The sequence below is a fragment of the Salvelinus fontinalis genome, chromosome 19 (genome assembly GCF_029448725.1).
Source record: "Salvelinus fontinalis isolate EN_2023a chromosome 19, ASM2944872v1, whole genome shotgun sequence".
In the NCBI taxonomy this organism is placed as follows: Eukaryota; Metazoa; Chordata; class Actinopteri; order Salmoniformes; family Salmonidae; genus Salvelinus; species Salvelinus fontinalis.
Window position 1 is genome coordinate 16,198,603 of NC_074683.1, and position 24,981 is coordinate 16,223,583.

At 45.6% G+C, this 24,981-nt stretch overlaps 1 protein-coding gene across 2 annotated transcripts in view; it reads left to right on the forward strand.

Annotated features, from left to right (window-relative positions):
• LOC129816437 (dachshund homolog 1-like) overlaps window positions 1–24,981 on the forward strand; it is a 317,078-nt gene that overhangs the window by 276,095 nt on the left and 16,002 nt on the right. For both annotated transcript variants that reach the window (XM_055870927.1, XM_055870928.1), the window contains exons 7-9: window positions 1,404–1,549; window positions 8,825–8,972; window positions 20,194–20,337. In XM_055870927.1, the coding sequence (XP_055726902.1) occupies window positions 1,404–1,549; window positions 8,825–8,972; window positions 20,194–20,337 (438 nt within the window). The remainder of the gene's footprint in view (window positions 1–1,403; window positions 1,550–8,824; window positions 8,973–20,193; window positions 20,338–24,981) is intronic.

Consider the following 24,981-nt stretch of genomic DNA (forward strand, 5'->3'; position numbering starts at 1 on the left):
TGAGTACTTGTTTTCCTACCTTATCAGGACCCTAATGTCCTAACAATTCACCTGAATGTTCTGAAAAGGTAGGGAAACAAATCACTTTTTTTGAGAAGTCAGGACTTCATGTCCTGAATTTTTTTCAAATGCTATTTTAAGGATTAGGTTCAGGGTTTTGGGGTTGAGGTTAGGGTTAGGGTTAAGGTTAGGATTTTGGGGGTTAAGGTTAGGTTTGGTTAGGGGTAGGGTTAGGGTTAGGGAAAATAGGATTTGTAATGGTCAAACATTTTCACACCCCAAAAAGTCCTGAAATGTTACAAAAATAAAGCTGCGTGTGTGCGTGGTATAAGTGGTTGACTTATTAAGGCTCTTCAGACATAAACACAAAGTGAAACATCTTTCTGACAGAGTGTAATGTCTCTCTCTCTCTCTATTTCTTTATCTAGCTATCTCTCTCTCAATTCAATTTAATTCAATTCAGAAGTTTTTATTGGCAAAGTGGAACCTCTCCCCGACGGAGTGTAATATCTCTCTCTTTCTGTATCGAGTGCTCTCTCTGAATTCAATTGAATTAAATTCAGAAGTCTTTATTGTCATGGAAGTGTTCAACACATACATTACCAAAGCAAACATATAGAAACATATCAATGATGACACAGATAGATATTTTGCACATACACACGCATACACACACCACACTCTCTCTCTCTCTCTCTCTCTCTGGTGTGTTATGGATAGTGTGTAAAGCAGATGGCAGGGCCCTACCTGGCCCTCTGTTGGTGATGAATGGTGGATGATGTCATCCTGTAGGTTTTACAGGCACCCGTGCGTGCGTACACAAAGGAAGCTGAACCAGCCGAGGTAATGGAGCTCTGTGGGCCTGCTTCTTCTTATTTGGGAATCCACATGATTTACTCCCTTCAACGGGAAAAGCTGAATTCGTGTCCTGGATGGATGAAGGTTAACCCTTTGGTTAGACCCTGAGAGACAGTGTAGAGTAGACAATGCAGACTGGAGTGAATCTCAATAGTCTTTTTGTGATTTCTTGTGATCTCTCTCCTCGACCTCATTCTCGAAAAACATTGGATGAGAAGAAACCTTGAATCTTCTCATCCATGGCGATTTGAGGAGGAGGCACTGCTTTTTTAAAGAAATGCTTTTCAGATTTAGCCCAGGACTGGATTTTCTATCAGAGTGGACCTGAGAACTCTGACTGAGTCATAGAGTTCAATACTTATACAACTACTGTTGTCAACCAATAAGAGCCAAGCTACTGTTTGGATGCACAGTAGGATCATTAGACATATGATTTGAAATGTCTCACAGCAGAAAAAAAAGTATATAAACCACTATGTAAGGTACTGTGTTTAATTTCAAAGCTGTCAGTAAAGAATCATGTCCGTACTTGTTCTATATTCCAGATGACAATCATATGTGCACCCCGACGGCGAGAGACAGCTACGAGAGGATGTCACTGGCTGGACAAGGTCTACCACCTGGCTTCCCCTCGCCGTTCCTGTTTCCAGACGGCCTGTCATCTATTGAGAATCTCCTCACTAACATACAGGTACAGTAGGTCTGACCAATCGAGGTGCTCCTCACTAACATGCACTTACAGTACCAGTCACAAGTTTGGACACAGCTACTCATTCCAGGGTTTTTCTTTATTTTTAGTGTTTTCTTACTTTGTCGAATAATAGTGAAGACATGAAAATTATGAAATAACACATATGGAATTATGGAGTAACCAAAAAAGTGTTAAACGAATAAAAATATATTTTATATTTTATATTCGTCAAAGTGGCGCCAGAGGGGATAGCTGCTGTTTTACGGGCTCCTAACCAACTGCTATTTTGTACATTTTTTCACATTGTTTGTCACTCATTTTGTACATAATACTGATGCTACCGTCTCTTATGACACGGAACCCAAACCGGCTCCGCGGGTGCGCCATTGTGCATAAATGTATTTTGTCCCCCCACACCAAACACGATCACGACACGCAGGTTAAAATATCAAAACAAACTCTCAACCAATTATATTAATTTGAGGACAGGTCGAAAAGCATTAAACGTTAGCTTGCACTTGCTAGCTAATTTGTCCTATTTAGCTAGCTTGCTGTTGCTAGCTAATTTGTCCTGGGATATAAACATTGAGTTGTCATTTTACCTGAAATGCACAAGGTCCTCTACTCCGCCAATTAATCCACACATAAAACAGTCAACCGAATCGTTTCTAGTCATCTCTCCTCCTTCCTGCTTTTTCTTCTCTATACAGGAAGGCCTTAGCAATACTATACAGGTAGGCCTTAGCAATACTCTACAGGTAAGCCTTAGCAATAGTTTACAGGTAGATCTTAGAAATACTATACAAGTATACCTTAGAAATACTCTACAAGTAGGCTTTAGCAATAATCTCTACACATATTAGGTCCATCAATAGAGAATACCCTAGCTAATACACAGGTAGATCTTACAAATAGCAATAGAGTGAAGAAAACTTCAGTTAGTATAGCCGTTTGTCTTAAGTACCATTTAGGCTGCAATTGTAAAGACCAAGGTCTGTATTCACAAAGCATCTCAGTATGGGAGTACTGATCTAGGATCAGGGCACCGAGTTCCATATAATCTTATTCACTGTGAGGCCTCCCGAGTGGCGAGTGGTCTAAGGCACTGCATCGCAGTGCTAGCTGTGCCACTAGAGCTCCTGTTTCGAGTCCAGGCTCTGTCACAGCCGACTGCGACCGGGAGACCCATGGGGCGGAGCATAATTGGACCAGCGTCGTCTGGAATGTTCTTGTCCCATCGCGCACTAGCGACTACTGTGGCGGGCCGGGTGCAATGCACGCTGACACGGTCGCCAGTTGTATGTTATTTCCTCCGACACATTGGTGTGGCTGGCTTCCAGGTTGTGTCAAGAAGCAGTGCGGCTTGGCTGGGTTGTGTTTCAGAGGACGCACGGCTCTCGACCTTCGCCTCTCCCGAGTCCGTACGGGAGTTGCAGCGATGAGACAAGACTGTAACTACCAATTGGAGATCATGAAATTGGGGTGAAAAAAGGGCATATAAAAAAATGTAATGTTTTGAAAACATTTATACAAAAAAGTTAATAATAGGTAACCTGCATTCAAATAAATTAATATCTTGGCGTTCTATACTGAACAAAAATTGCAAGATCATTACACAGCTGCACCTTGTGCTGGGGACAATAAAAGGCCACTCTAAAATTTGCAGTTTTGTCACAAAATACAATGCCACAAGTTTTGAGGGAGCAGGCAATTGGCATTCTGAATGCAGGAATGTCCACCAGAGCTGTTACCAGAGAAATGTATGTTCATTTCTCTACCATAAGCCGCCTCCAGCGTCGTTTAACCTCTACCGAGCACCTACCCCGGGTCCGGGAGCACCCCCCACCCCCCCCACACTGATTAGCATCGCTAGCATAGCGTCACAATTAAATAGTAGCATCTAAATATCATTAAATCACAAGTCCAAGACAGCTAATGAAAGATACAGATCCTGTGAATAAAGCCACCATTTCAGATTTTTATAATGTTTTACAGGGAAGACACAATATGTAAATCTATTAGCTAAACACGTTAGCAAAAGAGACAATTTTTTTACTCCAACAGTTTTTTCCTGCGTCAGTAGCTATCACTAATTCGACTAAATAAAAATATATATAGCCACTAACCAAGAAACAACTTCATAAGATGACAGTCTGATAACATATTTATGGTATAGCATAGTTTTTTTTGAAAAATTTGCATTTTTCAGGTATAAATCACAGTTCTACATTGCAGCTGCAATCTGAAATAGTGCCGACGCAGCCAGAACAATTACAGAGACCAACGTCATATAACTAATTACTTGTCTTAAAACATTTCAGAAAAAATACACAGCGTACAGATATTGAAAGCCCAACATCTGGTGAATCCAAACAATATTTCTGATTTATTAAATGTTTTATAGCGAAAACAAAATGTAGCGCTAAATTAGCATAGCCACGCCAGCCAGAACCAGCTGGGCGCCCCCGACCAGTTCACATGCACGACAGATATATGAAATAACATCGTAAATTGGGTCTTACTATTGCTGATCTTTCATCAGAATGTTGATCAAGGTGTCCTTAGTCCTGATGAGTCGTTCAATCCATTCATAATGGCAACTTTCCCTCTTCATTTAGCATAGGTACTGGTCGACTGGCACGGTTCTGTCCAAAGTAAAAAAAACTCACAGAACGGAACACGGCAAAACTTCCGAAAAAATTCAAATAATCTGATTAAACTATATTGAAAAAACATACATGAAGATGATATGGTCACATGTATCAAACAAACTTCGAGACGGAGATAGTTTTCATCCGTAACAGCAGCAAAACTGTAGACAATCGCACCTCCAAATCGCGCGATTCAGAGAACCGGAAGTTGACGGTCACGCCAAAGAAATAGGTCTTATTTCACGTCAGTACAAGATAAACAAAAAATTTCTCCTCTGACGTCCTCTTGACACCCAGAGGAAGACGAATGAAGTTTGTTTCGGGTCATAGGTGGCGTGACCATATATAGGCAGAGCGTTGAAGCGAGCATACACATCTTGCATTCTTCTTCTTGGTCAGAGAAAGTGCTGTCAAATGACTTCTGTTTCACTCAGAGACAAAATTGAAACGGTTTTAGAAACTATAGATTGTTTTCTATCCAATGGTATTAATTATATTCATATAGTAAGAGCAATAATTGAATAATAGGCAGTTTAATCTGTAGAGGAAATTATGCTAATGCGAAAACAGCACCCCCTGTATTCTCAAGAAGTTAAGAGAATTTGGCAGTACGTCTAACCGGCCTCACAACCGCAGACCATGTGTAACCACGCCAGCCCAGGACCTGCACATCCAGCTTCTTCACCTGCGGGATATTCTGAGACCAGCCACCCGCCAGCTAATGAAACTGTGTACAACAGAATAATTTCTGCACAAACTGTCAGAGGGAAGCTCATCTGCGTGCTCGTCGTCCTCACCAGGGTCTTGACCTGACTGCAGTTCAGCGTCGTAACTGACTTCAATGGGAAAATGCTCACCTTCGATGGTCACTGGCACACTGGAGTATGGCATCACGTGGGCGAGTGGTTTGCTGATGTCAAAAGAGTGCCCCATGGTGGTGCTGAGGTTATGGTATCTGTATTCCCAGTCATATCTGTATTCCCAGTCGTGTGAAATCCACCGATTAGGGCCTAATGAAGTGATTTCAATTGACTGATCTTCTTATATGAACTGTAACTCAGTAAAATCTTTGAAATTGTTGCATGTTGCTTTCATATTTTTGTTCAGTGTACTTAATAATGATGTGGATACAGCACTCCCTTGCTCGCTGCTCCGATACCCCGATACCACAGACATCAGAGTCCTCCACGGTTACCCCTTTGGTCTGTGCATTAATTAGAAAACACACAGCTCCAACACACATACACACAACTCCGACACTATAGTAAGTCATCTCTGATAATGATCTCGGCATTTAATATTTATATACAAATCAACAAAATGAAACCGCGCAGATAATTGAGATAAAGCAACTACGTCTAAATTGGGGTCATGGGATCCGACAATTAGCATACTATAGCCCACTGCATTTGGTGTAATTACATGTAGACTGAGAGTAATTGTTGTGGAAACAGACACAGAATGGAGACTGTAATAATGAGTAGTCAAACAGTAGTAGCAGGGCTGTAAAAGCCTGAGAGATTTTTGTATCTCAGTTGGTATCATTCATAGATAGTTAGTCTCAGAAATCCCAGACCTAGGGCAATAGCCATGAGTCTGAGAAAAATGGGGTGTGGGTCTTGGTGTGATAGATCCTTATCGAGGTCAAAAAGGATTATACAGTGCATTCAGAAAGTATTCAGACCCTTGACTTTTTCCACATTTTGTTACGTTACAGCCTTATTCTAATATGGATTAAATAGTTTTTGTCCCTCATCAATCTACACACAATACCCCATAATGACAAAGCAAAAGGTTTTTATTTATTTTTGCTGAAAAAAAATACAATAAAAACTGAAATATCAAATCAAAGTTTATTTGTCACGTGCGCTGAATACAAGAGGTGTAGACCTTACAGTGAAAGGCTTACTTACAGGCTCTAACCAATAGTGCAAAAAAGGTGTTAGGTGAACAATGGGTAAGTAAAGAAATAAAACAACAGTAAAAAGACAGGTTATATACAGTAGTGAGGCTATAAAAGTAGTGAGGCTACATACAGACACTGGTTAGTCAGGCTGATTGAGGTAGTATGTACATGTAGATATGGTTAAAGTGACTATGCATATATGATGAACAGAGAGTAGCAGTAGCATATAAAGAGGGGTTGGCGGGTGGTGGGACACAATGCAGATAGCCCGGTTAGCCAATGTGCGGGAGCACTGGTTAGTCGGCCCAATTGAGGTAGTATGTACATGAATGTATAGTTAAAGTGACTATGCATATACACTGCTCAAAAAAATAAAGGGAACACTTAAACAACACAATGTAACTCCAAGTCAAACACACTTCTGTGAAATCAAACTGTCCACTTAGGAAGCAACACTGATTGACAATAAATTTCACATGCTGTTGTGCAAATGGAATAGACAAAAGGTGGAAATTATAGGCAATTAGTAAGACACACCCAAAAAAGGAATGGTTCTGCAGGTGGTGACCACAGACCACTTCTCAGTTCCTATGCTTCCTGGCTGATGTTTTGGTCACTTTTGAATGCTGGCGGTGCTTTCACTCTAGTGGTAGCATGAGACGGAGTCTACACCCACACAAGTGGCTCAGGTAGTGCAGTTCATCCAGGATGGCACATCAATGCGAGCTGTGGCAAAAAGGTTTGCTGTGTCTGTCAGCGTAGTGTCCAGAGCATGGAGGCGCTACCAGGAGACAGGCCAGTACATCAGGAGACGTGGAGGAGGCCGTAGCAGGGCAACAACCCAGCAGCAGGACCGCTAACTCCGCCTTTGTGCAAGGAGGTGCACTGCCAGAGCCCTGCAAAATGACCTCCAGCAGGCCACAAATGTCAATCAACCTGCTCCACTACAGCCCCGTCAATGAAAATGGGGGCGTGCTCGGTCCTCCTTTTTTACATAAGTATTCAGACCCTTTACTCAGTACTTTGTTGAAGCACCTTGACAGCGATTACAGCCCCGAGTCTTCTTGGGTATGACGCTACAAGCTTGGCACAGCTGAATTAGGGGAGTTTCTCCCATTCTTCTCTGCAGATCCTCTCTCTTTGTCAGGTTGAATGGGGAGCGTCGCTGCACAGCTATTTTCAGGTCTCTCCAGAAAGTTAGATCGGGTTCAAGTCCGGGCTCTGGCTGGGCCAGTCAAGGACATTCAGAAACTTGTCCCGAAGCCATTCCTGCATTGTCTTGGCTGTCTGCCTAGGGTCATTGTCCTGTTGGAAGGTGAACCTTTGCCCCAGTCTGAGGTCCTGGGCACTCTGGAGCAGGTTTTCATCAAGGGTCTCTCTGTACTTTGCTCCATTCATCTTTCCCTCGATCCTGACTAGTCTCCCAGTCCCTGCCGCTGAACCACCCCACAGTATGATGTTGCCACCACCATGCTTCACTGTAGGGATGGTATTGGCCAGGTGATGAGCGGTGCTCCAAGTGGGCTGTCATGTGCCTTTTACTGAGGAGGGGCTTCCGTCTGGTCACTCTACTTTAAAGACCTGATTGGTGGAGTGCTGCAGAGATGGTTGTCCTTCTGGAAGGTTCTTTCATCTCCACAGAGGAACTCTGGAGCACTGTCAGAGTGACCATTGTGTTCTTGGTCACCTCCCTGACCAAGGCCCTTCTCCCCCATTGCTCAGTTTGGCCAGGCGACCAGCTCTTGGAAGAGTCTTGGTGGTCCCAAATGTATTCAATTTAAGAATGATGGAGGCCACTCTGTTCTTGGGGACCTTCAATGCTGCAGAAATGTTTGGGTACCCTTCCCCAAATCTGTGCCTCGATACAATCCTGTCTCGGAGCTCTGTAGACCGTTCCTTCGACCTCGTGGCTTGGTTTTTGTTCTGACATGCACTGTCAACCTTATAGATAGGTGTGTGCCTTTCCAAATCATGTCCAATTAATTGAATTTACCACAGGTGGACTCCAATCAAGTTGTAGAAACATCTCAAGAATGATCAATGGAAGCAGGATGCACCTGAGCTCAATTTCAAGGCTCATAACAAAGGGTCTGAGTACTTATATATATAAGGTATTTCTGTTTTTTGTTTTATTTTTCATATAAAAAATATTTAAAAAAAACGTTTTTGGTTTGTCATTATGGGCTATTGTGTGTAGATTGATGAGGGGAAAAAATAATTTCATCAATTTTAGAATAAGGCTGTAACGTAACAAAAGGTAAAAAAAGTCAAGGGGTCTGAGCTCTGTAGATGAAAAGATGATAGAACAGGCCTTAACAAGATAAAGATGAGCTAGATACTCCTCTATCCGTCCACCTGTATTTCACAACTATGACCAAGAGGGGTCAGACAAACCTCAATCACTCCATCTCGCGCGCTTGACACATTTTTTTAAATTAACTAAATTTTTACTATGAAGAAATACAATGATAACACATACAAAAAACGTACTGTAACTGATAAAACTTAACTATCCCTCCTTCAATAGCAGTTTATTTTACCTTTCAATGTTGCTCTGTAATTGTTTGTATGTGTGTGTGTGTGTGTGTGTGTGTGTGTGTGTGTGTGTGTGTGTGTGTGTGTGTGTGTGTGTGTGTGTGTGTGTGTGTGTGCACTTGCGAGTGTATTTGTACTAACTGGCGTGTGTGTGTGTGTGTGTGTTTGTATGTGTGTGTGCAGGGCCTGCTGAAGGTGGCAATTGACAACGCGCGGGCCCAGGAGAAGCAGGTGCAGCTGGAGAAGACGGAGCTGAAGATGGAGCTGTTCAGGGAAAGAGAGCTCCGGGAGACCCTGGAGAAACAGCTCGCTATCGAACAGAAGAACAGAGGTAGGTGTGTGTGGGTGTGTGTGTGTGTGTGTGTGTGTGTGTGTGTGTGTGTGTGTGTGTGTGTTTGCACACAGAAGAACAGAGGTACTGACAACCACCTGGCAGAGAGAGTGAGAGATGGATATAGAGATAGAGAGAGAGGGAAAAGAGAGAGAGTGAGAGTTTGTTTATGTGAGAGAGAGACTCAGAGTCTCTGTGTGTGGGTCACATAGCAGTACAGTCTACTAGCTGCTGCTCACAAGAACAACAATTACACAACACCAGGGATATTCAACCAGGGTCCACGGCGGTACTGCAGGGCGTCCGTAAAAATATATAACAAAATTAAAATAATATTAAAATACATTTTCTTTAAAATGTTTTCATGAATATTGCTAGCAACAACAGGTTAAACACATTTTGCATGAAATATATACAGTAGAAAATAGAATATATATATTTCTCAACTCGTAATATTACACTCATTGGAGCCAATTACACTCACTGAAGTCAAATGATGAAAACATCAGTAGCCTAAACATCATTATAAGCACCAAGTGGCCTTGATAAATAGGGAAACCCGGCACAAAAGCAATAAGGGCATTATAATGAATATAAATGTCAATATGACAGCAGTCAAAAATAGTCAATTATTGTCAGTTCTTCACGCAATAGCTTCAGTTGGATTTAATTTAGCTGTTATCCCACAATTTTCGTAATTTTCACTTGCTTGACACACTTTGGCATACTTTTTTGTTGTTGTTGTGTGTTTTGGATCATTGTCTTGCTGTATGACCCAACTGCACTTCAGCTTCAGATCACAGACAGATGGCCTGACATTCTCCTGTAGAATTCGAGCGGAATTCATGTTTCCTTCTATTAAGGCAAGTTGTCAGGTAATCCGTCTGTGAGCTGAAGCCGAAGGTCAGTTGGGTCATGCAGCAAGACAATGATCCAAAACACACAATCAAGTCTAAATGAAAATGGCTAAAAAGAAACACATTTTGAAGTTTTCGAATGGTCTAGTCAGACCTAATCCCCATTGCGATGTTGTGGCAAGACTTGAAACAAGCTGTTCTTGCTCGAAAACCCACTAATGTCGCTGAGTTACAGCAGTTCTGCACGGAAGAAAATTCTTCACAGCAACGTAAGAGACTGATCAACAACTACAGGAAGTGTTTGGTTGGAGTCTTGCAGCTAAAGGTGACACAACCAGTTATTGAGTGTAAGGGAGCAATTACTTTTTCACACAGGGGCATTAGGTGTTGCATAACTTTGTTTATTAAATAAATGTGATCCGATTCAGGAAACTAGGCATATGTCGCAAGTCACGACTTTGCGGAAGCTGTTTGAACGTAAAAAATGTTTTTTTTTATCAAAATGCGTTTTTTGGGGCAGAAATGCCGCCTCGAACATGTGAACTTTCATGTGCCTTAATAACAAACTTGTATGACATCTGTAAATACAAATAAAATGGTTCAATTATGAGCCTTGTTGGTTAACCTGTCTAGCCCCCGGTTTCCCCCCCCACATTCCACCGCGCGAAATTCAAAGAATATTTTTTAGAAATATTTAACTTTCACACATTAACAAGTCCAATACAGCAAATGAAAGATAAACATCTTGTGAATCCAGCCAACATGTCCGATTTTTTTTATGTTTTACAGCGAAAACACCACGTATATTTATGTTAGCTCACCACCAAATACAACAAAGCACAGACATTTCTTTCACAGCACAGGTAGCTTGCACAAAACCCCCAAATAGAGATAGAATTAGTCACTAACCAAGAAACAACTTCATCAGATGACAGTCTTATAACATGTTACACAATACATATATGTTTTGTTCGAAAATGTGCATATTTAGCGGTACAAATCGTGGTTTTACAATGTGGATACGTAGTCAAAATGCACAAAATTGTCCGGAGAAATCTTGGAGAGTCACCTAATCTAATCAAATAACTCATCATAAACTTTACTAAAAAATACATGTTGTACAGCAAATGAAAGATACACTAGTTCTTAATGCAACCGCTGTGTTAGATTTTTAAAAATAACTTTAGTACGACATACAGCTTACGTTATAGCGAGACAGCGCCCAAAATAAGGACGGAAAATATGACTAAACATTTTCAACAGAATTACGAAATAACATCATAAATGGTTCCTACTTTTGATGAGCTTCCATCAGAATGTTGTACAAGGGGTCCTTTGTCCAGAATAATCGTTGTTTGGTTGTAGAATGTCCTCTTCTCCTGTCGAATTAGCAACCAAAGCTAGCCATGTGGCGCAAACGTGCCCAACTTCACATGACGCAAAGAAAAGAAAATTCCGAAAATCGCATTTAAACGTTCAATAAACTGATATAACTCGGTTTAAAATAACTACTTTATGATGTTTTTATCACATATATCAAATAAAATCAGAGCCGGAGATATCTAACGTCTATACCGAAAGCTTTTCAGAACGCAATCTGGGGTTCCTTCTCGCGCCTTCCAAGACAATGAAAATTCCAGACACGTCATTCCAAGAACTCTTGTTCGGCCTCAGATCAAGCTAGACACCCCATTCCACCTCTCACTGCCTGTTGACATCTAGTGAAAGGCGTATGCAGTGCATGTAGATCCATAGATTTCAAGCAAATTAATAGGAAGGCCCTGGAACAGAGCCTCGATTTCAGGTTTTTCACTTCCTGTCAGGAAGTTTGCTGCAAAATGAGTTCTGTTTTACTCACATATATAATTCAAACGGTTTTAGAAACTAGAGAGTGTTTTCTATCCAATAGTAATAATAATATGCATATTGTACGAGCAGGAATTGAGTACGAGGCCGTTTAAATTGGGCACGATTTTTTCCCAAAGTGAAAATAGCGCCCCCAATCCCAAAGAAGTTAAGCCACAGAAAAAGTCAGCAACCTTCCCAATAGCCATGATTGGCTGAGATAATGAGTGGGCTGGACATGCCAAGAGAGGAGTTCGAATTGGTCTGCCATATTGAAGGCTTCTGTCTATTTGAGCTCGTCAGTCTGGGTTGGTAATCCTGTCGAACACAGCTTTTTTTTATGTATTGTGTAGTGGAGCTGCATAAATGTTGCTATCCACTTTCTGGAGGATCAAGTTTTGAAATCAGTGGAATTAGAGTATGATAGCTAAAGTGATGGAGAAAACACCTTTTTCTGGATTACATCTTCAAACTAAGGACGTGGTATGAAATTCCTGACAGGGAGATGCGTCCATCATGCATGAGGATGTATACAGGTAAGATAGTCTAGCGTTAGCTAGCTACATTATCAGATATTACACGTTTCTAATTTTGACAGAAAGTGATTTCATTTCAAGCTAAAGTGTACTGTTAGGTAGCTAGCTAACGTTATCTGGCTGGCTCCCTAGCTGATGTTATTATTCGTATCCCAGAGCTGTTTGCTTTTCTAGTTAGAGCCTAATGTTAGCTAGCTAACATTGCACCTAGTTGTTTAGCACCCAGCACTGTGGCATTGTTGGCACTTTTTCATTGTTGTTTAACTAGCAAACGTTAGCTGGCTGGCTCGTTAGCGAATGTTACATGACGTGTGTACATCACCCGTTGAATTTGGCCGGTGTCAGTAAACGTCTGCAGAAAAGCGTAAGAAAATTGTTGCCAACAGAGCTGGTTGGGCTGTTTTCATGTTATCCAGAGATAAACAAATGATCGGCCAGAACGTCAAGTGTGCGCTCTGAATGCTCCGAGAGTGAAACGTTATGGGTGGGGCTAAAGCTTAGAGGGTGTGGACGATGCTGAATGGGTGTAGACAAAGAAGAGCTCTTCACTAGATTCCAAAACATTCAAATGCAGTTTTCTCAAAATTGAGTTTACAAGTTGATCAACTTTCAAAGCAGAATAACTTTCCCATTGTAACGGTCCTGACCTGTTTTATGTTGTTTTTTGTATATTGTTTAGGTCAGGGCATGTGTTTTGGGTGGGCAGTCTATGTTATCTGTTTCTATGTTGGTTTTGGTTGCCTGGTATGGCTCTTAATTAGAGGCAGGTGTTTTGCGTTCTCCTCTAATTAAGAGTCATATTTAGGTAGGGTGTTCTCACTGTTTGTTTGTGGGTGATTGTCTCCTGTGTCTGTGTCGATGTTACACCATACGGGATTGTTTCGGTTTGTTCGTGCGTTTTTGTAGTAAGTACTTGTTCGTTCGTTCTGCGTGTGTTATGTGAGTTCGTCGTACTAAGTCTGTCTATTTTCGTTTTGTTATTTTGTTCGTTTATTCAAGAATAGTTTGTTTCGTTTTGTATTGTAAATCAAATTCATCATGTATTCTCAACCCGCTGCGCCTTGGCTCGATCACTACTCCTCCTCTTCTTATGAAAAGAGAGAGGAACGCCGTTACAGAATCACCCACCATTCCAGAGCCAAGCAGCGGAGTAAATGGAGTAAGGGACAGGAAAAGAAGGAGCAATGGACATGGGACGATATATTGGACGGAAAGGGTTGCTACACATTGGAGGAGATCCTGGCTGGTAGGGATCGCCTCCCATGGGAACAGCTGGAGGCACTGAGGAGAGCAGAGGCTACCGGAGAGAGGAACCGGAGCTATGAGGGAACGCGTCTGGCACGGAAGCCCAAAAAGCCCGTAAGTAACACCCAAAAATTTCTTGGGGGGGGGCTAAGAGGTAGTGGGCCAAGGGCAGGTAGGAGACCTGCGCCCACTTCCCAGGCTAACCGTGGAGAGCGGGAGTACGGGCAGGCGCCGTGTTACGCAGTAGAGCGCACGGTGTCTCCTGTACGAGTGCATAGCCCAGTGCGGGTTATTCCACCTCCCCGCACTGGTAGGGCTAGATTGGGTATTGAGCCAGGTGTCATGAGGCCGGCTCAACGCGTCTGGTCTCCAGTGCGTCTCCTCGGGCCGGCATACATGGCACCGGCCTTACGCATGGTTTCCCCGGTTCGCCTACATAGGCCGGTGCGGGTTATTCCACCTCCCCGCACTGGTCGGGCGACCGGGAGCATTCAACCAGGTAAGGTTGGGCAGGCTCAATGCTCAAGAGTGCCAGTACGCCTCCACGGTCCGGTATTTCCGGCGCCACCTCCCCGCCCCAGCCTAGTACCTACAGTGCCTACACTATGCACTAGGCTACCAGTGCGTCTCCTGAGCCCAGTTCCTCCTCCACGCACTCTCTCTGTAGTGTGTGTATCCAGTTCGGTGCCTCCAGTTCCGGCACCACGCACAAAGCCTCCTGTGCGTCTCCAGAGCCCTGAACACACTGTATCTTCTCCCCCTACTAATCCTGATGTGCTTGTCCTCAGCCCGGTGTCACCAGTGCCGGTACCTCGCATCAGGTATAGAGTGGGCTTTGAGAATACAGTGTGCCCTGTCCCTGCTCCCCGCACTAGTAGGAAGGTGCTTATCCTTAGCCCGGTGCCTCCAGTTCCGGCACCACGCACCAGGTCTACAGTGCGCCGTATCCGGCCAGAGCCATCCGTCTCCCCAGCGCCATCTGAGCCATCCGTCTCCCCAGCGCCATCTGAGCCATCCGTCTCCCCAGCGCCATCTGAGCCATCCGTCTCCCCAGCGCCATCAGCCATCCGTCTGCCATGAGCCTGCAAAGCCGCCCGTCTGCCATGAGCCTACAGAGCCGTCCGCCAGACAGGAGCCGCTAGAGCCGCCCGCCAGACAGGAGCCGCTAGAGCCGCCCGCCAGACAGGAGCCGCTAGAGCCGCCCGCCAGACAGGATCTGCCAGAGCCGCCAACCAGACAGGATCTGCCAGAGCCGCCAACCAGACAGGATCTGCCAGAGCCGCCAACCAGACAGGATCTGCCAGAGCCGCCAACCAGACAGGATCTGCCAGAGCCGCCAACCAGACAGGATCTGCCAGAGCCGCCAACCAGACAGGATCTGCCAGAGCCGCCAGCGAGCCATGAGCAGCCAGAGCCGTCAGAGAGCCATGAGCAGCCAGAGCCGTCAGAGAGCCATGAGCGTCGAGAGCCGTCAGCCTGCCATGAGCGTCGAGAGCCGTCAGCCTGCCATGAGCGTCGAGAGCCGTCAGCCTGCCAGAGCGTCGAGAGCCGTCAGCCTGCCATGAGCGTCGAGAGCCGTCAGCCTGCCATGAGCGTCGAGAGCCGTCAGCCTGCCATGAGCGTCGAGAGCCGTCAGCCTGCATAGACCTGCCAGAGTCCCTCAGCCAGGATCTGCCAGAGTATATCAGCCGGGACCTGCCCCTTGTCCCGGTGTTGCCCCTTGTCCCGGTGTTGCCCCTTGTCCCGGTGCTGCCCCTTGTCCCGGTGCTGCCCTTTATCCCGGTGCTGCCCCTTATCCTGGTGCTGCCCCTTGTCCCGGTGCTGCCCCTTGTCCCGGTGCTGCCCTTTGTCTCGGTGCTGCCCTTTGTCCCGGTGCTGCCCTTTGTCCCGGTGCTGCCCTTTGTCCCGGTGCTGCCCCTTGTCCCGGTGCTGCCCCTTGTCCCGGTGCTGCCCCTTGTCCCGGTGCTGCCCCTTGTCCCGGTGCTGCCCCTTCTCCTGGTGCTGGCCGTTTATTTAGGGGATGTGAGTTTTAGGGTGGTCATTGGGAGGGGAAGACAGAAACGGGGAGTGACTATGGTGGTGTGGGGACAGCGTCCAGAGCCGGAGCCACCACCGTGGTCAACTGCCCACCCAGACCCTCCCCTGGACTTTGTGCTGGTGCGCCCGGCGTTCGCACCTTGAGGGGGGGGTTCTGTAACGGTCCTGACCTGTTTTATGTTGTTTTTTGTATATTGTTTAGGTCAGGGCATGTGTTTTGGGTGGGCAGTCTATGTTATCTGTTTCTATGTTGGTTTTGGTTGCCTGGTATGGCTCTTAATTAGAGGCAGGTGTTTTGCGTTCTCCTCTAATTAAGAGTCATATTTAGGTAGGGTGTTCTCACTGTTTGTTTGTGGGTGATTGTCTCCTGTGTCTGTGTCGATGTTACACCATACGGGATTGTTTCGGTTTGTTCGTGCGTTTTTGTAGTAAGTACTTGTTCGTTCGTTCTGCGTGTGTTATGTGAGTTCGTCGTACTAAGTCTGTCTATTTTCGTTTTGTTATTTTGTTAGTTTATTCAAGTATAGTTTGTTTCGTTTTGTATTGTAAATAAAATTCATCATGTATTCTCAACCCGCTGCGCCTTGGCTCGATCACTACTCCTCCTCTTCTTATGAAAAGAGAGAGGAACGCCGTTACACCCATTGTTCCTCAAATGCAGTGTATGATATACCATTTTATAGCTCTGAGTCTCTACTTTTATCCAATGTAAAAAATAAAAAATAAAAACTTTTCAATTGTTATGTTATTTGTTCACTCAGGTTTCCTTTATCTAATAGTAAGTATTGGTTGTAGATCTGATAACATTCAGTATCAAAAATATGCAAAAGTATAGATAATTAGAAAGGGTGCAAATACTTTTTCACGGCACTGTACCATTTTAAGATTATAATTCAAATGGATCAATACAATAGAATGGTCCGCTCTTTTCTTCACTCACTACTGGTGATTACAGAATTATGCATCGTTCTCTTCACCTCGCTCATCAACTCACCCATACTCGCCTTTCTCCCCATCATACTTTACTTCATTGATTTAATCCTTTGTTATATGTGTGAAATTAGTTTTGGTATAGTTTAGGTTCAGTTTCGAGGACTGCAATTTCAACTGTCTGAAGGAAGGAGTTGAGCAGGTGTCACGTAACTAGGAGTGGTGGGTGCGGAGTCAGGCGCAGAGAGCAGAGGTTTAAGGAAAACCGTATTTATTCCGGTGAGAAAAGGTCATGCCAAAACAACAGGAGAATAAATGACAGACACAAACAGTCCGGAAAAATACAAACAATACCATCCACAAAACAGAACAGAGAAACAAGCCCGCAGAATAACAGGCTTCAATAGCCCTAAACCAAACCCCAAACGAGAAACAGGTGAAACCAATAAGACATAACCAACAGAAAAGGAAAAGGGAATCGGTGGCAGCTAGTAGACCGGTGACGACGACCGCCGAGCGCCGCCCGAACAGGAAGGGGAGCCACCTGCGGTGGAAGTCGTGACAGCAGGCCCTACTGTTGGGAGAAGGAGGAGCAATGAGGGAAAACCATTCAAACCTCCTAAAACTGGTTCTGTTTGTGATATTATGATTCTAACACCGACAGTGCGTTATATAGTCTTATTTAGGGTAAGTCAAGGGCGGAGGGGGTATCGAAATAAATACATAAAAATCATGAGCAGTCAAAATTACTGCTTTAGCGGTTCTAGTGTTAACCAGCTAAACAGCTGCTCTTAGCAAAAATGTGTTTGGAGTTACCTTTTTAGCTCATTATAATGTGGGTAGGTCAAAATAGTGAAAAACGATCTACCAAATCTATTCATTTTAAAATGTTGATTACTTCTCCTCGCCATTATCATTCAGCTGATGATAAGACAAGACGTGACATTGTTGGGGGGCTAATGCAATCCCTGGGCAAGAAAAGGTTGAAGACTCCTGCACTGCACAATATGCACACAGCACAGTACATGAACCTACATACAGAATCTAAATGAAAATACATTGGGTGTGTCCTAAATGGCACCATAGTCCCTATGTAGTGCACTACTTTTGACTTGGTCCATAGGGTACCATTTGGGACACAACCCTTGAAATTCAATCGAGTGCATGTTTCAGAGCTCATTAAAACAGTTTAACACACATATCTAAATAATGAACAGGGTCATACATACATAAGAAAACTGCTGTATGTTTCTATGGCACTGCTTCCAATGAACGAACCACTTAGTATTGTTCCCCACAACTGCGAGAGATCAGATAATTATGGATCCATATTGAATTATAGAAATGAATGATTCACTGTTATTCTAAACAAAAGTGACACAAATAGAACTTAAGTTAACACGTTTGCGTTAATCAAGTACTTTATTATTTAATGAGCCAATTTCATAAAAACAAGCTTAGAAATTACCTCATTTTCTTTAAGTCCCTCCAGCTTTTTGCTGATTTGAATTCAATATAGTTTTGCTAATTCAGGCAGTCTTATTTCCAGCAAATCCAATCAAATTGTATTTGTCACATGCTCCGAATACAACAGGTGTAGTAGACCTTACCGTGAACATGCCTACTTACAAGCCCGTAACAAACAATGCAGATCAAGAAATAGAGTTAATGAAATATCTACTAAATAAACTACAGTAAAAAAAACAAAAAACAGTCAATAGGTAACACAAAAAATTTACATAACAATAAAGAGGCTCTATACAGGGGGTACCGGTACTGAGTCTATGTGCGGGTGTACAGGTTAATCGAGGTCATTTGTAAAATGACTATGCATAGGTAATAAACAGCGAGTAGTAGCAGTGTAAAAACAATTGGGGGGAGGTGGGGGGGTAAATGTAAATAGTCCGTGTGGCCATTTGATTGTTTTAGTTGTTGAGCAGTCTTATATACAGTCTTATATACTCCTTTGACAGCTCTTTGGTCTTGGCCATGGTGGAGATTGGAGCGTGACTGTTTGAGGTTGTGGACAGGTGTCTTTTATACTGATAACAAGTTCAAACAGGTGCCATTAATACAGGTAACGAGTGGAGGAAAGAGGAGCCTCTAAAATAAGAAGTTACAGGTCTGAGAGCCAGAAATCTTGCTTGTTTGTAGGTGACCAAATACTTATTTTCCACCATAATTTGCAAATAAATTAATTAAAAATCCTACAATGTGATTTTCTGGAATTTTTTTTCTCATTTCGTCTGTCATAATTGAAGTGTACCTATGATGAAAATTACAGGCCTCTCTCATCTTTTTAAGTGGGAGAACTTGCACAATTGGTGGCTGACTAAATACTTTTTTGCCCCACTGTACGTACAGTCACTGTGGGGAAGATGGCATCGATGCACTTATTGATGAAGCCAGTGACTGATGTGGTGTACTTCTTTCTCAATGCCATCGGAAGAATCCCATAACATATTCCAGTCTGTTTTAGCAAAACAGTTCTGGAGTTTAGCATTTGTTTCATCTGACCACTTTTTTATTGGCAGGGTCACTGGTGCTTCCTGCTTTAATTTTTGAAGTAACTGGAATCAGGTGGATAGATTTATGGTCAGATTTGCCAAATGGAGAGCTTTGTACATGTCTCTGTGTGTGGAGTAAAGGTGGTCCAAAGTTTTTTTCCTGGTTGCACATCTGGTTGCAGTTTTAACATGGTGGTTGAAATTTGGTAAAGCAGATTTAAGTTTCCCTGCATTAAAGTTCCCGGCCACTAGGAGCATCACCTCTGGATGAGCATTTTCCTGTTTGCTTATGGCGGTATACAGCTCATTCAATGCTGTCTTAGTGCCAGCATCAGTCTGTGATGGTATGTAGACAGCTACGAAAAATACAGATGAAAACTCTCTAGGTAGATAGTGTGGTCTACAGCTTATCATGAGATACTCTACCTCAGGCGAGCAAAACGTCAAGACTTCCTTAGATATGTTGCGCCAGCTGTTGTTTACAAATATACATAGACCGCCACCCCTTGTCTTACCAGAGGCTGCTGTTCTATCCTGCCGATACAGTGTATAACCTGCCAGCTGTATGTTATTTATGTCGTCGTTCAGCCACGACTCGGTGAAACATAATATATTACAGTTTTTAGTGTCCCGTTGGTAGTTTACTCTTGCTCCAATGATTCAACGTTGGCCAATAGAACGGATGGCAGTGGGGGTTTACTCGCTCGCCTACGAATTCTCAGAAGGCATCCACCTCCTTTTTTCCCGTATTCTCTTCATGCAAATGACAGGGATTTGGGCCTGTTCCCGGGAAAGCAGTATATTCTTGACGTCGGACTCGTTAAAGGAAGTTCGTGGTGAGTAATAAATGTTCTGATGTCCAGAAGTTATTTTTGGTCATAAGAGACGGTAGCAGCAACATGATGTACAAAATAAGCTAAAAAATAAGTTACAAACAACGCAAACAAACAAACAAAATAACACAGTTGGTTAGGAGCATGTAAAACGTCAGCCATCCTGTCCGACACCATTCTAATTGCAGGTAATTAACTTTTGAACAAAAATGTTTCTCTCCGCCGTTAGGTGGGGGATCCCCAAAACAAATCTCGCTTAAGGCCCACAAAAGGCTTGAGCCGGCCCTAATATGTTTATCTTGTCTCTCACCACACTTGCCACTTGCCAAGTCATTGTAAATAACAATTTATTCCTAATTGATATGCTTAGATAGAAAACGATTAAATAAAAGTAATTTCATACATTTATCCTCTTCTCTCTTTTCCCTCAGCAATAATCCAGAAGCGTTTGAAGAAGGAGAAGAAGGCTAAGAGGAAACTGCAGGAGGCTCTGGAGTATGAGTCCAAGAGGAGGGAGCAGGCCGAACACTGCATCAAACAGCCGTCACCCTCAGAGAGCCTGCGCTCAGTCAATGGTTAGGGTTGTTTTTTATTCTCTTTCACTCTACTTTCATGTTGTCAAGGCTCAGGAGAAGACCCAGATGCAGACAGTTTTGAAGTTATTACAAAAACAGGGGGGCAGGCAAACGACAGGTCAAGGGCATGCAGAGTTCAGTAATCCAGGGTGATGTAACAAGGTAGAGAACGACACGCAGGCTAAGGGTCAGGGCAGGCAGACTGGTCAAAAATCGGGAAAGCTAGAAAACAGGAACTAGAGACAGAAAGGAGCACGGGAAAAACGCTAGTAGGCTTGATGTATCAAGACGAACTATCAACAGACAAACAGAAAACAGAGGTATAAATACACTTGTGATAATGAGGAAAATGGGTGACACCTGGATGGGGGTGGAGACAAGCACAAAGACAGGTGAACAGGTTGTGATAGTACCCGCCCCCCCTCTAGGGGCGCCACCTGGCATCCTACCTGGACGCATACCTGGTTGACCGGGATGATGAGGCCTGGGTCCAGGATGTTCCTAGTGGGGACCCAGCACCTCTCCTCTGGGCCATAACCCTCCCAGTCAACCAGGTACTGGAATCCCCTGCCTCGTGGTCGAACCTTCAGGAATCGCCTCACCGTGTACGCCGGTTGGCCGTCGATGAGACGATGGGTGGCCCTAGAAACAGGAGACAAAGAGCTGTGAGACATATGTGAGGTTTAATCCTAGACACATGACAAGTCAGATGTATATGGAGTGTACGGGGCAACAGAAGACAACCCGCTTTCACCCCCATCTTTGAGATGGGGCGAAAGTTTGCGGGACTCCACCCGGAAGGGCAGGTCTCGAGTGGACAGCCATACCCTCTGCCCGACAAGATACCGGGGAGCCGGGTTGTCCGCTTGTCATCGATACCTGCAGGTGGTCTTGAGAAAAGCCGACCGGGCTCTCTTCCAGGTACGGCGACAGCGGCGGACAAACATCTGGGCCGAGAGTACACCGACCTCTTCCGCTTGCTCCGGGAAGAGCGGGAGCTGATAACCCTTTGAACACTCGAAAGACGAGAGCCCAGCGGCAGAGCAGGGTAGGTGTGGGGGGAATATTCAACCCACACGAGTTGCTGGCTCCAGATGGTGGGGTTGGCGGAGACAAGGCAGCGAAAAGTCATCTCCAGGTCTTGATTGCTCGCTCTGACTGGCCGTTGGACTGAGGGTGGAACCGATGACTCAATGAGCGTTGGAGACCATGTCCACCGGGAGTCCATGGATCTGGAAGACGTGCTGCATCATGAGCTTGGGGAGTGGAGTGAAGTGGGCAGCTTTGGAAAACCGTCTTTGGAAAATTCTACTGTCAGGATGGCGGTGTTGCCATCAAACGGGGAGACCCGTGACCCGTGAAGTCCAGGGATATGTGAGACCAGGGACGGTAAGGGGCAGGCAGTGGTTGAAGGAGACTAGCCGGAGCTTGTCGGGAGTCTTGTTCTGTGCACAGACCGTGCAGGCGGTGACAAACGCGGAGACGTCCTGGACCATGGTCGCCCATCAAAAGCGTTTCCGCACAAATACCAGGGTGTGACGGGAGCCCGGGTGGCAAGAAAGCCTGGAGTAGTGGGCCCACTCCAGGACCGAGGAGTGGACAGTGTTAGAAACAAACATCCGGTTATCTGCCCCCCCCCCCCCCCCCCCCGGGGTTCGGCTGGGAACGCTGCGCCCAATGACCTGATTCCCTTTTCCCCAGCTGAGTGCCGTTGCCAGGCACGAGGTGGAAAGGATGGTCTTTGGGTCCGAGGGTGTAGCCGCGGGGCTATAGCGCCGTGGCAGCGCATCCGGCTTGATATTCTTGGATCCTGGTCGGTAGGAGAGGGAGAAGTTAAACCGGGTGAAAAGCAGGGCCCACCTAGCTTGCCTGGAATTGAGACGCTTGGCGGTGCGGAGATATTCCAGGTTCTTGTGATCCGTCCACACAATGAACGGATGTTCCACCCACTCCACCCAGTGTCTCCACTCCTCCAACGCCATGTTCACCGCGAGAAGCTCACGATTTCCCACATCTTAACGGAACCTTGGGAGGGGTGTGTGCAGAAGGGGGAAAGCCAGGGTGCTGTAGCCCCGGATAAAGTGGCGATAAAAGTTGGCAAGTCCCAGGAAATCTTGCATTGGCACTCTGGACATAGGCTGGGGTCATTCCACCACCATTCTCACCTTTTCGGGATCCATCTGTACATTCCCTGCAGCGATGATGTAACCAAGGAAGGGGATGGTGGAGCGATACAATTCGCATTTCTCAGCTTTCACGAAAAGCTGATTCTCCAGAAGGTGCTGGAGGACCTGTCGGACGCGGAGCACGTGTTCTTAGGCTGAGTGGGAGAAAACAAGGATGTCGTCAATGTAGACGAAGACAAACTGGTTCAACATGTCGCAGAGAATATCATTGACCAGGGCCTGGAACACTACTGGGGCGTTGGTATGGCCAAATGGCATGACCAGATAGTCTTAGTGATTGCTGGCCATGTTGAAGGCAGTCTTCCACTTGTCCCCCTCCCGTATCCGCACCAGGTGGTAGGCATCCGCAGGACCAGCTTGTAGAAGACTGTGGCCCCCTGGAGCGGCTTGAAGGCCGAGGCGATGAGTGGTAGTGGGTAGCGGTTCTTCACCATGATGTCATTGAGGCCCCGGTAGTTGATGCATGTGCACAGGGTTTTGTCCTTCTTCTTCAAAAAGAAGAACCCTGCGCCGGCGAGGGAGGCAGAAGGACGGATACACCATGCAGCTAGGGAGTCCTCGATGTAGGTCTCCATAGCCTTGGTCTCCGGACTGGACAGTGAGTACAGTCGTCCCTGGGGCGGTGTGGTGCCTGGGAGAAGGTCGATTCCGCAATTATAACGTTGGTGCAGAGGAAGTGAAGTGACCCGGGCCTTACTGAAAACCTCCCGGAGGTCCTGGTACTCCTAAGGAATGGCGAAGATGTCCTGACTTCAGGCAATGGGCATGGCAGAATGGTCTCCAGCCCATGATGGCACCATGTCCAGTCAATAAGGGGTTTGTGTCGCTGGAGCCAAGATAATCCCAATTCTAACGGGAACCTGAGGAGACTTAATTAAAAAATATATATTTCACCTTTATTTAACTCGGCAAGTCAGTTAAGAACAAATTCTTATCTACAATGACGGCCTACCGGGGAACAGTGGGTTAACTGCCTTGTTCAGCGGCAGAACGACATATTTATTTTCCTTGTCAGCTCGGTGATTCGATCCAGAAACCTTTCGGTTACTGGCCCAACGCTCTAACCACTAGGCTACCTGCCACCCCAATAATTAGCATGAATTGGATAGCCTCGCTGTGGTTCCCCTGACACTCGTAGGTTGATAGGAGTGGTATTGTGAGTGACCCAGCCTATAGAGCGCCCATCCAGCACTCTAACATCCATGGGAATGGAGAGGCGCTGAGTGGGGATGCCCAGCTCGGACGCTAGGGTAGCGTCTATAAAACTCTCGTCGGCCCCAGAGTTGATGAGTCCCCGGAGAGATTTCGACTGGTTCCACCAGACTACTTGCCCCTACTGGTGAGCCTGGTCTTTTAGTGGACAGGAGGACACAAAATGAACAGTAGTGCCGCAATACAGGCAAATCTTTGTGTGAAGCCGGTGTAGACGTTCGGCTGGTGACAGCCTATCTCTGCCTAGTTGCATTGGCTGAGGAAGAGGTGATTCGGCAGACTTCGGAGACAGGCAACGAAGACGTCGGGACTTCCGGGAGGCAAGGTGGAATCCTTGGGCGGGCAAGTGGAATCAGACCACCTCTCCTTCCTGCATTCCCGTTGCCGCCCATCGATCCGGATGGTCAACGCAATGAGCGAGTCGAGATCCGTCGGTAGTTCCCGGGCTGCTAGTTTGTCCATAACCTCCTCCGATACTCCTTGCAGGAACGTGTCGAACAGCAATTCCGCACCCTGGTTCCAGGCACTCTCAGCTGCCAGCGAACGGAAATCTGTATAGTCTGCCACACTGCAGGAGTCTTGCCAAGGCTGGCGTAACTTCCGGGCAACCTCTCTCCCGGACAATGGAGTATCAAAAATCTTCTTCACTTCCGCCACGAACTCTTCCAGACTGAAGCATATGGCCGACTGTTGTTCCCAAACGGCAATAGCCCAGGCAAGAGCGCTTCTAGACATCAGCGTGATGAAGTACGCTATCTTCGAGTGGTCCAAGGGGAAGGAGGAGGGCTGCAGCTCAATGAGAGAACTCTGCGCGAGAAGCGCTCAACAGGCTCCTGACTCTCCAGCGAAGCGTTCTAGGGGAGGTAAGCGGGGCTCTCGGGAAACCGGGAGGCCAGGGAGGCCGCGCTGCTAACAGCCAGGTTACTAAGGGGCTGGGAGGTTACCGTTGTGGTGGGCTGCCTGACAAACAACCAGCAGAATTGCTCCAGCAAAGTGTCCAACCCGCGTTCATTGCATTCGGCCAAGGTCTGGAACCCATCCATAAGACCACGAAGCAACTCTTTGTGCTTTCCAATGGTGGCGCCTTGGGAGGAAACGGCGTTACAGAGGTGGTCCGAGTCTGCTGGGTCCGTCATGGCCAGTTCAGAGTGGTGTGACAAGGTACAGAACAACAGGCAGGCTCAGGGTCAGGCCAGGTAGAATGGTCAAAAAACAGGAAATCTAGAAAACGGGAACTAGAGGCAGA